This window comes from Pteropus medius, unplaced genomic scaffold (genome assembly GCF_902729225.1).
Source record: "Pteropus medius unplaced genomic scaffold, Ma_sr-lr_union100, whole genome shotgun sequence".
Taxonomy (NCBI): domain Eukaryota; kingdom Metazoa; phylum Chordata; class Mammalia; order Chiroptera; family Pteropodidae; genus Pteropus; species Pteropus medius.
This window is the reverse complement of record NW_024349225.1, coordinates 15,068,289-15,083,751: the sequence shown is the minus strand read 5'-3', so window position 1 is coordinate 15,083,751 and position 15,463 is coordinate 15,068,289. Positions and strand designations below refer to the sequence as shown.

At 49.3% G+C, this 15,463-nt stretch overlaps 1 protein-coding gene across 3 annotated transcripts in view; it reads left to right on the top strand.

Annotated features, from left to right (window-relative positions):
• The first annotated feature begins 12,037 nt into the window (after positions 1-12,037).
• POU2F1 (POU class 2 homeobox 1) overlaps positions 12,038-15,463 on the top strand; it is a 107,472-nt gene continuing 104,046 nt past the window's right edge. For 2 of the 3 annotated variants that reach the window (XM_039881544.1, XM_039881540.1), the window contains exon 1: positions 12,038-12,129. In XM_039881544.1, the coding sequence (XP_039737478.1) occupies positions 12,069-12,129 (61 nt within the window). In that variant the 5' untranslated portion in view covers positions 12,038-12,068. The remainder of the gene's footprint in view (positions 12,130-15,463) is intronic. The other variant, XM_039881542.1, reaches the window with a different exon arrangement.

Sequence of the window (15,463 nt, the reverse complement as noted above, 5' to 3'; positions counted from 1 at the left end):
CACCATTAAGCAACAGTTCTCTTTTAAGTTCTCGGTTCGGTTATCTCTAGGGGACAATCCTAATGTGCTAAATAAGAAATCAGGACACAGACAGGCCACTCCTCTGGTTGGCAAGTCAGGGCCCACGTCCGGACGTGCCCGCCCAGCGAGCTCCTATTCGTCCTGCAAATCCCAGCCCAGAAGTCTCCTCCGGGGGCCCCTGTCTCACCTCCACACCAAGTAAGGTCATATACTCCCTTGTAATTGGAACGCCTCGTGATCGTTACACATCGATCACCAAACTGTAATTTATTATTTTCTTTGTAAGATCCTTGAGGGCAGGGATTATGTCCTAGTTACCTGGAGATCCCCTTGGCCTGGCTTAGGGGCTGGCATAGCCTGGAGCAGCCAGTAAATGCTGGTAGAATTGAATTGAATGGTAATAGAGAATGTTTTCTTACTTGTGAGTTTAATTATACGAAGTCTTACAATTACGTAAAATGACTTCATACTTACTTAAATATTTAACAAATAGCCTTTATTCAAAAGATAAAATTACATGAAATCAGAGTGTCCTGCAACATCCTAGGCATATGGCCATATGGCTTCACAGTCACATGACACCAGCATCTCGGATTTGCCTAATTTGACAAAGCAAGGTGCTCACTGGCATTCGATAGAAATATCAGACAAAATCGTGGGGGAGGGACAGGGTGCGGGGAGTTGTCTCAATTAATTTCAGTTGCCAAAGGGAAATGATTCACATCCAAGTGATTTGCTTTGACTCTGACGTCATTTTCCCAGCACAGATCTGGTCATATATAGTCTAGTAATCGGTTTAATACCTTTGGGAGTTACTTGGCCTTTTTTTTTTCCCCCCACATATGCACTGAACAACTACTTTAAGAAAACACACACACAAATAATGAAAATACTTGTCATAAGTACTTGCTAATTAAAGAGCTAGCTTCTCCTAGTGCTTAAACTAGGTTCTCAGGGAAATTAGGGGGACTAAGTACAGAATTACTTCAAAAGCGGTGAAAATTATGAGTTAAGCCAATTCAGATTATGAAAGAACAGGGGAGAGAGGTGGCAAGTTAATCTTTTCATGCCGGAGAAATAACCCCTGCAGTGTTAAAGCGTTTCATTAACTCGCTTGTTCATTCAACAAACATTGGGACTCACCACAAACACTGCAGTGGCTCTGGCACAGAGTAGGACCCCTAAAAAGTCCTTGAAAGGACGACCCAGTAGCTTTTAAAAGTAGATCTCCTTCTATAAGAATTCAACTGAGCGTCATAACGTTTTGGTTGCTGAGGCATAAAACCAGCAAAACTGGAGTCTTAGAAAGATGGTCAATGAAAGCTTAACTCAATCCTGGCTAAACGGTATTAACCCGATATTGTATCCCTAATTGCATCCGTCACTGCAGATAAAGCTTAATCTACAAAGAAGCCCAGGTGTTAACAAGATCTGCGTGTGGCGGCATTCAAACCTGAGTGATTGCTTATTTGTTTGTTTTTCAATAAGCTTGTGTACCCTTTAGTATGAGAAAAACAGGCAGGTAAACGTCGAGAACCTGACTCTTTCTGGGCTTGATTCTTTGTTTTTGAGAATCTCAGAAGCGGACCATTGATAGCAAGTGTTCCCCTGAACCGACGAGCTGTTGGTATGAAAACATACGTTTTGTGCCTATTATGTCTGTGAGGCACGAAGGGCGCCCGAAGGTGTAGGCTCCCGCCTCTGTCTTCACAGGGCTCCTAGGCTCTCGGAGGGTGGACTTGGCGGGTAAGAAGATGAACGATGTTGGAGGCACGTGCGGAATGCTGGATATAGTACCGACTATGAGTTTCGGGGTTGATGGTGTGGCCAGGGAAATGGGAGAAGGGGAAGGTGACAAAGGCCTGGGAAGGGGGCTTTCGGAGAGGGCGGAGAGAGGGCACGGCCTGGTCGGCAGTGGGGAGGACGGTTTGGCGTTGCTACAGCGCATGATGAGCAGGAAACAGACTTTACAGACCGGAGCCTGATGCCTGGTTTTGGGCGACAGAATATGAATTCTTTGGACTGACTTATTCTGAATGTTGAAAAACTGGTGGAATTCACATCAAAATCTGGATTTCTGATGGTCTTTTAAACATTGGAAAGCCTGGCGGCAGCGGGCCTATGTTCCTGCAATAAGCACCCGAAGCTGAACCGCTACTGTACCCTGGAGAGAGCCTGGGTGCAGACCCCACGTGGCCCGTTTGCCATTTACCTCCTCTGTCTGGTGCTTACCAGTGTGTAATCAGTCAGCTCTTGCTCGGTTAGGCTGTGGTGACAAACACTCCCCCAGACCTCAGTGTCTTACATCTTCCAGCTTCGTTTGTCACTCTCTCTACACATCAGCACGGCAGAGCCACGAGATGGCTGTAAAACCTTTGCGCGAACACGGCCTGCATCGCTTCCTCTGAGAGCACATTGGGGCAAAGCGAGTCAGTCTCATGCTAATGGCTGGGGACAAGATACATAGTCCTCTCACGGGGAGAGTCAGTGACTAATTGGGAACATATAATACGATCTTTAATGACATCTGAATTTATCCCTCTCCTGATGAGAAAACGTTTTTGAAGTGAGAGGCGAGAGTTAGAATCGGGGGGCCTTGAATGCCTCCCACCAGGCTGCACGTCTGACAGCAAGTTCTGCATGCACGAAACCAAACCAAACCCCCAAGGAAAGCGTGGCTCTGGGAAATGGAGCTCTCACGTCCACCCTCACGAGAAGCTGCAGCTGAGTGGACAGCAGATAACTAACTGGTCAGCAGCCAACCAAGGAGGTGGCCAGGCTCCATCCATCCCTTTGCTCTGGTCTTTATTTACAGCAAAGGACAGAGCACTCCGTCACCTTGGAAACGGCCAACAAAGGCAGTGGGCAAAGCCGTAAGAAACCCTGCCCGCTCTCTCGGAGGTGGCTGGGGCTAAGTAGCGGGGTGGGGGCCGCTGCCTCTAGCCCTCCTGGGGCTTGAGGATTATAGAGTCAGGCAGGTCGCTCCCGCTGGAAGAAAGAGCTGTGCGGCCTTCGCCGGCCGCAGCTGACCACATAATATGAGCCTCCCTGTCCTTTGTGTCAGAGACAACACTGCTGACAGAGGAGAGAGTGACCACAGTGTCCTAACCCGTGACCTGCACTGGGGACAGCGCAGTCTCTCTGCCGCATAGCAATTCTTTACAAGTCTCGTGGCCGTCAACAGTTTTGCATCCTGGGCCACTTTTTCTCTGACCTTTAACCATTCCTTGGTGTCTCCTCTGACTGCTTTTTCTATCATAGTCTGCTGAGCCCCCGGGATCCGAGGGCGCGTGTAGGACTATGGTCCCCTAAAGTGAACTGCGCCTAGGCCGGAATGCTTTCGGAATTCTTGGCTCCGCTTTTGGGGCTTCTGCCCCCTTCCACCGTTATGGGGCTGTCAGTAGACACCCCTTGGGAGATGGTTTCTAGGACTCTACTCCTATCAGCCTTTTACTTTGATATGTATTCTACTTTGGATCTAGAAGTCACATGACTCTCATGAAAATTCCGCTGAAGCCGGGCAAAAGGAAAAATTGCTTTCTCACTTCTGGCAGAGGGTTGGAAAAATTTGCCTAGCGATGCAGTCCGAGTCTTTAAGATAGTTATTTTGTCTTTTTGGAAGCGTTTTAAATTAACTTTAGGTCTTGGCTGTGTTCCCCCAAATTGGAGTTACTGGATGAGGACCTTTCAGAGGGGTGATTTTCAGTGTGCCCATGACCGAGGTGCCATGATCGTAGCCCCACGCCTCACCCCACCGACATTAGCCCATTCATTTTATGGAAATTGTAGTTAATATTCTGAATTCATTAGATCGTACAGTTTCAAAAGCATAATTCAGCGATGTATAGAATTTAATGATGCCAAAAACTTGTTACGGAAATTAAAAATTTCAGGGCCTAGCTGGAATTCGAACATGAATTTTGTATGAAGAAATAAAACAAATAGTTCCGTCAGAGTAATTTGCTTTATTACAAGAGAGACCATCTCAGTTGCATTTAAATATTACACCATTCATCACGTGCAGTGCTTCCCAGAAAACAAATCTGAGATAGACTGCAGACTTGATAAATATCAAACTGGTAAGTCACTGTCCTGCCTCTGTCTGTTTTCCTATTGAAGATCAGCAGGCTTAGTAGAAACACATTTCCTAAAATGAGCATTATCATATACAGAGAAGACTGGAAATCATAACCAATGTGAGCAATGTCCCTTGATTATGACAGGAAGCCTGCATGTAATCTTTGTAGCGAATAAACATCTTCAATTTCTAGTATTATATCATCCAATTCCAGGAAAACATTATCATAATATGAAATAGATGAGAAAGTAAATAGCAATCAGAACCATCTGGCAATGAGAAATGCTAGGTTTCCTCTCTCCTGAGTTGGGGCAGGCTCGCTTAGTGGGAAAAGCTGACGTAAGGAGGTCCTGGGTTCAAATCTCGAGGCCTGTGTGACTTCAAGTGTGTCGCTAAATTTCTCTGAACCTCGGCGCCTCTGACCACCGTGTCGTGGAAGCGATCTTTCCTTCCCAAGAATGGCACGACGTTTAAGTGAGATAATGCACATTTATATCCCAGCCTATGTGCCCTCTATTTGGAGACTGCCACGCCACGCTCCCACTGTGCTCTGTGCTCGCCTCCAACCCCGGCTTCCCTCTTGTATGTCTCCCAAGAAGGAAGGATCCTGCAGGATAGTTTTCCCCCAGCCGCCCCATCGGGAAGCTACCGGTTGTCCAAGCCTCCTCCGTCTCCTTCCTCCCGCTGGCTCTGAACCACTCTCTGTTCCCAATTCATATCTGAGTTGGGAGTCAGATGCATCCACTTTGGGATCGCCAGATTTACAGGTACTTCATTCATATGCGCACTTAACCCACAGTGGCGAAGGCTCCACCCCCTAAAATTTTCTTAAGGGAACAACCAGTAGTTTTCATGAAATATCTATGGGGCTGAAGAGAAAGAATGGAGGAGTAGCTCAATAAGTCCCGGTTTATTCTCTCCCTCCTTCTGACCGTGCTCCAGCCCCTGGCTTCTGTGGCTCTCATGTCACTGGCTCTTGCCCTGCCAGCTCATGCAGGATTAGTCTCTGGTATTTCTGGTGGGACGTTGTGGGCGCGTCCCACAATCTTATTTTACAGAGGAGGACCCTAAAGAACGGGGCCTGAGGTTAAACAGTGAGTGAGAGGCAGCATGGGGTCCATCTCAGAGCGAGCTGCTGCCAGAACTCACCTCACCGGCACGCTCTGTCCCCTCCCCAAACATTGCACAGCCGCCCAGGGTGTTGTGCATTTTGTACCCCTGTCTTCGTAAGCACCCCTCTCCCAGCACTGCTGTTGCTTTGGGTCGGTGCTGCTGGCTCCCTTCCCAGGGCATCGCCGGCCTGGACTGGCCTTCTCCGTGCAGCAGACTCTGTCAGGGGAGCACCCAGCTCCCTGCATCTCGATGTCCTGAAGAGAGTTTCAGGAGATGGTCTTTACAGACTGGGTGCCCCAGTCAGGGTTGGCTTTCCGGTCCATCTGGCCAATGCTTCTTCCACTCTCGTGTTTCAATATCACCTCTGCTTCCAGAGCCACCTCCTCACAGGAGTCCACAGGTGAGAGCTAAAAGTTTAACCTGAGCGGTGGACACCACGCTGGAATTAGCGCTGCCTCTCCCCTTGAAAGACCGAGATGGACTTGGATGTATGGTCGAGCTGTCAGTACCCGGTTCATGTAGGAGAATTTTCCCCCTAGAAGTCTCCTTAGACCTTCGAGCAAACAGACATCTGCTGCTGCATCTCACTCTGCTGGGTGAGGCCGGCCGCAGCGTTAGCGGTGTAGGCAGTTTGGGGTCCACCTGAGAGGTCCCCCCACCTGATGGTAATGAGAGGGGAAGCGGTATCACGGTGAGTTTACATTTCCAGTTGAGTCATAACAGGGAGAAACTTCTTTTCTATTAAAATCTTCCATGCCTGTGATCTCGCCCATCTCTCTGTGCAAAGCAGTCAGTTTTATTTTATACATTTCAAGGGAGGCTGCTAGTTGCATACAAATTCATAATTGTTACAGCTTCTTGATGGATTAGCCTTTTGTTATGTATTTTTATTCACTTTTCCTTCAGTTCCACTTATTTCTGAAAATAATGTAGCTAAATAGCTTTCTTATAAAGGAATTCATTTACGTTTTCTTTTAGAACTTTTATTTTTACCTTTTTCCATTTAAAACTTTGAACCATTGGGAACTGATCCTGACTTAGGTTTGAGGTACAGACTCAATTTAAAAAGTAGATAAATGGCTTTCATAGAAATTAAATATAATTTTTTAAATAAATCAATATAAATTTAATATTTTAAAACATACGTAATATATAAATGCACATGGTTTTTGAAATATATATTTATATGCATACATACATGCATATGTGTTCTGAAGTCTTTCTCTCTCTCTGTCTCACTGTTTAGAAGTTTTTTTGTTAAAGTGAGCAGTTCTGTTCGCTTCCTGCTTGTGCGTCTGCGTCTTTGTCCTCCTCCCTGGCTCACTCCTCCACATTGTCTAAAGCCAGAGCCCCAGGCAGCCGCTGGGCAGCAATTTTACTGCCTCCATTTACAAAGGTGTGTGGGAGTATAAAATGGCACAGGTAGAAGGTTGCTCATATGACATTGTGAGAAACAGAAAACATTTGAAAACAGCCTGTGTCCAGCCGGAGAGGACCGGCTGAGTAGAGCACGGTTCACACACACAAGTACACGTGACACGAAAACAGACAAGTAAAACCTCCACATCTTGAAATGGCACCATCTTCCGAATACGCAGGTAAGTGAAAAAAGCAAGGTACGGAACAGTGTTATATGCTGTGCTCTCTTTGGGGTAAGAAAGGGAGAAAGACAAGAACTTACGTAGTTGCAAGAAGAGACGTTGGAAGAAGCAAATATTAAAAAAACGGTTCCCTAAGGGGAGGGCAAGTGAGGAATGGGATGGACATGAGAATCTCTGTATTGTAAAATGCCATAGTTTTTATTTTTTCATTTCTGTAATTTGTTTCTACATAAGATGATTTATGTAAAATTTATGCAAGATAAAATTATAACGAAAACCCACCAATGACAAAATTGAGTGTGTGCACGCGTGCGCGTGTGCTGGGGCGGCAGAGCAGGCATGTTTCGAGTCATGAGCCTGGTTCTTCCCCTTTGTGGGACTCACCCGCCAGGCACCACGCCGGCCTCCCAGCCCGCAGCCCAGCAGGCTCACGGCAGCAGACCCTCTCGTGGTCTGTCCTTCTGGGTTCTTCCTGATTTGTGAAAATAACTTTTGAGCTCATTTCTCTTTGGTGTTGTGTTTTCTCTATCGTTGCTGTACGTCCAGAGCACAGGGAATACTCGTGTAAACCTACCACCTCCACGGACATTTTCCTTTTGTTTTCACCCTCGTTATGGAAAGTTGCTTCAAAAGATTTCCTTTCCTGCCTTTGAAAGTCTAGCATACTCAGAATATTTAACTATTTCTTGGATGATAAACATATTAGAAGGAAGCTTCTAAACCTCAATTTTTAGTGTAAAATGCCGTAGTTCCTACAGTTTAAAATACCATTGATTGTAAGATGTGTCATTATTGAATGTACCCTTAGAAAACGCCGCCGGTTATGACACCATGCTTTCTGTCACATGCCTTGTAAGATGCATCTTATTTTCGGAGATATAAAATTTGAAAAAACGTGCACCCCTACACTCGGAAGATAAAAAGGTTGAATTAAATGTGTACCGATCCCAAGATATTGGTAAACCAAGAGGAAATGTTTTGCCTGGAGCCCTGTCAAGTACACGGTAGGTGCTCACTGAGCTTGTGAGAGAATAAAGATTCCTCGCGTGACAACGGATGACCAAACACAAGGGGAGGCGAACAAGGCGTTGGCTTTCACGTTGCCGTGCAGAGACTCTCTGTCCAGGCTATAACATTAAGCCTGAAAAGGTAACCAAATGAGGCTGATACAGCCCAGCTCTTGAATACGTCAATGAAAGAGACAAAACAACAAACAGTTCACATTCGGGGGAGATCGGGACTGAAGGTGTGGAGACTCGACAGTTGAAACTGTGGGGGAGGCAATGGCAGCCGCAGGGAGGAGGGACAGGGCGAGGGCGGGTCCAGGAGTGCGCGTGGGAGACAGTTAAACGGACGTCCAGCGAAGAAAAGCAAGACCTGGCTGGAGAGATAAGAAACGGAATCGGAGAGCAATTTGGCGTTGAAGCCAGAGTTAGAGCGATGGTTTAGAGAGGATAGAACGGTCCCCACTGTCAAATTGCCGAGCGATGGGGCACGTCGAGGAGCGAAGATGCGATCAGACCCGGCAGTGGGGAGGGAGGGTGGCAGTGCCTCCAATAAAGCAATTTCTGGAAAATGACTGGAGCAGATGTCAGCCTGTAATGGGTTGATGAGTACATGTAGGAAGAGCTAATCTAGATAAAGCTCATGACGAAAGAAAGAGGCAAGAAAAAAACGGGAAGGGCAGAAATGGGATCGGTGAGTGTAGGAAAAAGCTGAGGCACCAAAACTCATGGAAACGAAGCAAAGGGCTTCATGTCTGGGTGCGGGAGGAAGGCAGGGGGCAGATGGCAGCCGGGGCAGGGAGCAAAGCTGAGGGCCGGGGAGAAAAGGCAGAGAGGAAATGGGACCAGGCAGTCTTCGGTTCAACTCCCAGCTCTGTCCCTTCCTTATGAACTTGGGGGCGAGTTAATTATTCTCTGCCCTTCAGATATTAAGAAAGAATCCTCAGAAAGAAGACACTCCAAAAACACTCCTACAGTAAATATGATGCATTTCTCAAGAGTTCTTTTCTTCTTATGATTTAATGTAGGCTGACATAAATCCAAAGCATAATTCTAGGAAAGGATCTTACAAGGGGATAAAATAATGTATTTCAAGGGCACAGCTTTCTGACGGTTTGGCTTTTAAGAGTGTCTAGAGTTGGAATTACAAATGGATCTCATCTTGTATACCAGCGCTGATGAGATGCCGACAACTGCCTAAAGCTCTGGCTGGGAAGAATCACGCTTCAGTAAGAATCTAGGCTCAGCGTCAGAAAGGGCTGTGGATTAAAGAAGTTGGCCAGGGGCTTGGAAGGGATGTAGTTAATTGTAGTGTCATGAATTTGCTGACCCGGAACCACACGGTAAAATGGACTATGTATTCATCAGATAGTTCTCCCACAAAGGTATCGAGCTTTTTAATGAGTAGTGACTTGTAAAGAATTCAGCGTTCCTTCTCTGACAAGGACAAATATGCTACATTGTACACTGAGGGTAGATATATAAATCGTAGCAGTCAGCTACAGTCAGTAGGTATGACATCCGTTTGTGAATGTTAACATATGTGATCAGGGTATATTCATCAATTTAACGGAAGCCCTCTCCACAGGCTCAAGGAAGGAGACCGTGGAAATATCTGAGGCAGGGTCAAAATCGTCCTTGGGAAAACTTCCGGATATACTGTAAACATGGAGGAAAAGGGGATCAAGGCCCAAGTGCTTCACACACAACAGTAAGGGATGAGTGGGCCTCTGCGTCTCGGAGGTAACGTGTTCCTCATTTCTGTGTGTTACTGACCCATTTGCCAGGTGACCGAAAAGCTGTTAGTTTGGAAAGAGGCCCAGAATAAGAGAAGACTCTTCAATAGGTCCAGAGTCCTGGGCAAGATGCTCTGCCCTTGGGCCATGTGATCCAACAGATCCCATGAGGCTTGAAGGGTCCGTGGCTGACAGGGCTGCTGCCGGGAGTGGTTGGCAGCCAGACCCTTAGGATCTGAGGGTGTGATGCATGCAGCCAAGTTATGTACTATCTCTATGTCTCAATTTCCCCATCCTGGAAAATTGGGATAGACAGATTTCCTACTTGCCAGAGCTGTGAGGATTTGAAAAAAAAAAAGAGTTGATACACGTGAGTTTGCTGAGGTCAGGCAGTGTCTTGCACGTATTCATATCCTTAGTGCCTAGTAAAGTTTACCGCAGAAAGCAGATGTTCATAAATAGGTGTTAGATAAATGACTAACAATTTTTAAAAAGCATCCTAATGTACATAACTGTATTAGTCACTATTTTTCACTCCACGAGGACTTGTGGGTACCCACTATCCCCGGGAAACCGTGCTAGGCCCCAGGCAAGCATTTGGAAACAAATATTTGCACCAAGAGGAAAATGAATCATTGATACAGGCTATTTTAAACTATTTTTTTTCCTCACAGAGCCATCTGTACTTAAATATTCATTCCATGAAAATTTTTTATTGAAATGACATTAATTTACTTTTGAACTGAAGAGCAAAATAAATATTAAATAGAAGATAGGAATTTAATAAGGGTATTTGGGTTCTTTTCCACAGTGAAGACGATTTCAAATTCTTTGCCTTGAGAGCAGCTGCATACACCTAACCTTTCAGATAGGTTGGTGATTCTGAGACTGATCCATGGTAAAGCTGGCGAATATAATCTAGGCCACATTTCCAGATTAATTGCAACATGATTAAAATCTGAATGTCCTTAACTGTAGGTTGGTTGGCTGTGGCTTGAAATAATTAGATTACAGGGTGGCCCAATTATTTGGTGTAAACAATCATGCACACACCCTAAGGCTCAATACCCTGAATAAATCAGTCCCACCTCAAATTCATCAGCTGTCACTGACAATAGCTTTAACTGTACTTGCACAGACAGTGTAAGGAATTCAACGAGCGGGCGAAGACCAATGATTAAAACTTTAGCCCTTAAAACAACTGCTCTCTCTCATACATCGGGTTTCAGTGTAGAACCTGCAATTCTGCCCAATTTAAGCCTTACAGTCATTTCTTCAAGACAGATGATCTCAAATTGATTTTTTAAAACTTTTCTTTGCTTCCCATGAAACGCACGTTTTTCAACTCTTAAAAAAAAAAGGTAAAAGTCCTGGGGCTTTATTAAGACTTAGTAAAATAATCAGACCATTCGAGTTAAAGAAATCTTCGAACATTCGGAAAAATAAGGATATTGACAACGGAAAATGTCAAGTCTGAGAAAAGGAGCAAAGTAGAACTCACGATGAAGCTACTGCTGATTTCGACGTTATTATTTATTAGGTCATCGGTTTCCAGTTTTCCGCTGGCTTTTAAAAGCAGTTCCTAAGCGAAAGGAAGGGGCCAGGCCGCTAGGGCCGGGGGAGCGGCGGGCAGGCGCGGGAGCCCAAGGACGGGAGGGCGGAAATCGGCGCCTCGACCAGACGCCCTGCTGGCGAGGAAGCGGCCGGGCGTTGGAGACAAGTAGAGCAGAAGAGACGTGGGCTAATTAAGGCCACGCAGGATGCTCCCCTCGCCTCTGCCGGCCGCTCTCCGGCTTCGGCGCAGCTGGGGGCGGGGACTCGTCCGGATTCAAATTTAGGGCGGGACGCGAGCGCGGGGCGCAGCAGGTGCTTCTGCCCGGCCCCCGCGGCGGGCGTTTCCGCCGTACCTGCCCGCAGGGCCGGAAGTCACCTAGCGGGGACGCGGCCCCGCCTCGCGGTCTGCGAGTCAACCGCGCGGAAAACCCGAAAGAGTGCGCGGCGGAGGGGTCGCGGGGCGGCCCGCGCACGGACACTGCCCGCGCCTCCACGCTCCGGGCCGCGGCGCACCACCCCCCGCCCCTCCTTTAGCATGCCCCTGACCCTGCGGGACCCGGAGCAGGTCGGGAGGGCGGCGAGGCGGCGGAGAGGGAGGGCTGCACGAGGCACCGGCGCTCCACCTCCTGCACTGCACAGGTTACGCTGCGGGAGGGAGCCCGGTGCAGGTCGCGCATGCGCCGGCCGCCCTTGAGGCGCGTGGAGAGAGCCGCGCATGTGCAGAGCCGAGACGGAAAAACCCGAGCGCAGGGGTGACTGGCAGGTTGAGGGCGTTCGGACGGCCGCGGCCGCGAGGCGCGTGCGCAGAGCGTCCGGAGGGGCGGGGCTCCTCCGCGGGGCGGCCTCGCGCGCCCCCTGGCGCGCGCCCGGGGGAGAGGAAGGCGCGGGAGGGGCGGGCGGGGGAGGGGAGCGGAGCGAGGGAGGGCTTATCGGCCCGGCGATTTTGGTTAAAATATTCAAAATGGCGGACGGAGGAGCAGCGAGTCAAGATGAGAGTTCAGCCGCGGCGGCAGCAGCAGCAGGTAATCATTACGGCATTTTACATATTCATATTCATACTCGAGCCCGGCTCCCGCGCCCCCCCGCGACTTAGCATAATTTATTAGTACTCAGGATTATTATAATTAACGGCGGGGAGCTGGGGGGCCGCGGAGCGCGGAGCCCCCGCCGGGCGCCGAGCGGAGGGGGAGAGCGGCTCGCGGCGGCCGGCGGCGGGGGGCGCCCGGGGCGGAGGGGGCTGCGGCCCGGCCCGCCGGCCGCCCGGCCCGGCCCGGCCCTGCTGCGCCCGAGCCCGAGCGGGTCCGCGGCGGGGCCGGGGCCGAGGAGGACAATGCCGGCGCTTTACATATTCATACGGCGGGCGGCCCGGCGGGCGGGGGCGGCGGCGGCGGCGCACAATGCCGGGACGCGGCGGCCCGGAGCGAGCCCGGCGGCCGGCGCGCCGCACGCGTGCCCGGGAGCGGGGCGGCCGGGGGCCCGGGGGTGCGGGCCGGGGTCGCGGCCCCGGCCCTGGCCCCTGGCGGCGCCCGCCGGTGCCGCGGGCGGCGGCCGGACCCGAGCAGGCCCGCCCCGGAGACGCGCAGGGCGGCGCCGTGCGGGTCCGCGCTGGCCCCGGCGGGACCCTCGGGGAAGTCCCCGTCGGAGGGGGCGCCCGGCGGCCCCGCGGGTCCCGGGAAAGCCCCCGCCCGGCCGGCCGCGGCTGCCCGGCGGCGCGGGGTCGGGGTCGCCCGGCGGGGTCGGACGGCGCCCCGCGCCCCTCCTCGGCCCGCACGGCGCGGCCGGGCGTCGGGCCTGCGGCCGGCCGGCCCCGCAGCGCCCCGGGCCCCGAACGCGGCCGCAGCGCCCCGGCCCCCGGCCCCGGCCCGGCGCGGACGCCCGGCCTCCCTCCCGCGGGCGGTCGGGGGCCGGGACCCCCTCCCCGGTCCGCCGCGGTCCTGCGGGGGGCCGGGTCCTCCCTGCTCGCCGCTCCGCCGAGCCGCTCTCATTTGAATAATGTCTAATTCGGGGAGGTTTATATTATTGAAATGGCCGCCTGGCTTTCCCCGCCTCTCATGTTTAGTAATTCAGACCTTTAATAACAGCCACTCACAGCCCAACGCCGTGTTTATATTTTACATTCGCCCCATGTGCTTTTGTGGTTCGATATGATTCTTTTTTTTTTTTTCCTTGGCAATCCGCAGGGCTCTGAGATCAAACCCAGGCTGTGCTGGGAAGAGAAGGGGGAGCGCGGGGCCCGGGCGCCTCCACAGTTGCCTAGGCCTCATGTTCTCTGCCGCTTGATTTATTTACTAATAACCGAAATGACAACCCCCACCAGTTCCACACGCCCCCCCGCCTCCGCCAGCGCTGCGGGCCCTCCTGGGGCCTCGCCGACCTCACAGCAGCTTCTAGCTGAGCATCAACTCGCTCCCGTTTTGTTTTAAAAAGACTTTCTTCCAGTTTGCAGTGATACTGGGCCTAAGGAGAAAAAAAAATCTGTCTGTCTGCTTTTCAGGGGCGAATGAAGCCTATTTGGGATCAAAACATAAGTCACTTTGTTTTGGTGATAGTTCCCCCGTGCCCCTTGGCTTCTACCCCCAAATTAAACACTTTCAAGTTTTCGAAGGTCTGTAGCGCTTGTGAACCCAACCTTTTCTTCTCGCTAGGAGTCGTGGACTAGCTAAGTGGTTTAGAAATTCTAGTTGACAGCACTTCTAAAATTTCTCGGGGCCACGGGCTCCCTTTTTAATCTCTTTATTGGACTTTAAAATGGGGCCGATATAAATTTTGTGCTGTCTCTGTCATAGATTTGCTTATTTTAATCTTAGCTCTCCACGAGACAGAAATGGAGTTATGTTTTCTTTGAGGGTTTGTGTCACGGTTAAGTGAGTGAGAATAGGAGAGTAAACACGTCATTGTGTCTCCCCTGATATTGGAACTTAACTCCCCTCCCAGCACACCCACCCCTCATATTTAAGTTGTCGATTGAGTTTATGTTTTATGTGGGTTCAGACAGTTGGTCTGTGAAAGGCAGATTCACTTTTGCTACTCAGAAGAAACAATTATTTTGAGTTTTGGTCTTTCCCTTGGTAAAGTTTTCTTTCCTTTTTATTTTCGATAGTTGTGTGCTTTTTAATATCACAGCGTTGTTCCTCGTCGGTAGTTTTTTTTTTTAACCCCTGCTGGTAGAGGAAAAAGGATCACAAGCGTTGTTCAGCGCTGATGTATTAAACCTCAGAAATTATGTTAAGGCCCTTTATGGTCAGTTGCTAGCTACTTATTTTGTGAGACGTCAGTCTTCAGTTTAATTTGTAACAAAAGTCTAGATTAACGGGCCGTGAAAGCAAACCAGTCGCATATACCCGGTCCTCACCATTTTGCTTCTTTGGGCCCAGTAGACAGGCCCCGGGGACAGCAGGGAGAGATCTGTAGCTTCCACCGGAGTGAGGTGCACGGCTGCTCCGGAGACCCAGCGCAGGAGGCCGGGTGGGCAAAAAGCTGGAGTACGATTTCCTGCCTTCAGTAGCATATGTTTTTGCACCCGATTCCCGAGATGTGGGCAAACCGATGATGTCATTGGACAGAGGACAAGGTGCAGTTAATTTGATTTATTGTCCTGAGGTGAAGTGTAGCAGGGAAACCTTCTCATAGGGAAACCATTTATCTCAGGACAATTTCCTTTATAGCTGTAATTTAACCACCACCCAGGCCGTAGATATTTTATCCGAGGGGATGAAATGAACGTTGCATTTTGCAAACAGAATCTCACGGTCACGATCTTTGTGGTCCGGAGAAGGATGAGTATTGCTAGCAGGCCTTATATTTTAGTTGGCTTTCCATGCTCTTGTACAAATCCATTTCCTCAAATTCTCAAATGGGGTCTATGGGCTTTTAAGGACGTGTCATTGGAAGTGACCCAGGCACGTGCTCATCTTAGACAGGGTCTTTGTGATCCCCAGACTCCATAAGAAGCTGGATTTTGACTTAATCAGAGCATGGGCCAGGCTGAAGGAGAGACCATTTGCCTTCAGACCTATTTCAATGAATAAGGTGAAGTTGAAGAGAATGAGGACTAGATATTCTTTTAGGTTGAAATTACGCGTTTAAAGTAAGGTAGAATACTTACAGGAAAACATGTGCTTTGCGAACAGTTTTTAAAAATGTAATTCAGAATTCTTTTTGGATTTGTCTTACATTAGTCTGGACAAGCTTGTGCATTTTATTTTGGCTGAGAAATGCTTTTTAAAATACCTCCCTTTGTGAGGTATTCTGCATATGATTTTGATATATTAGTAGACTCTCCTGTTAGGCTTTTAAAATCACATTTAAATGATGATTAAAGTGCCTTGAGATGTGGTAGAATTGCTGTTCTTCTTA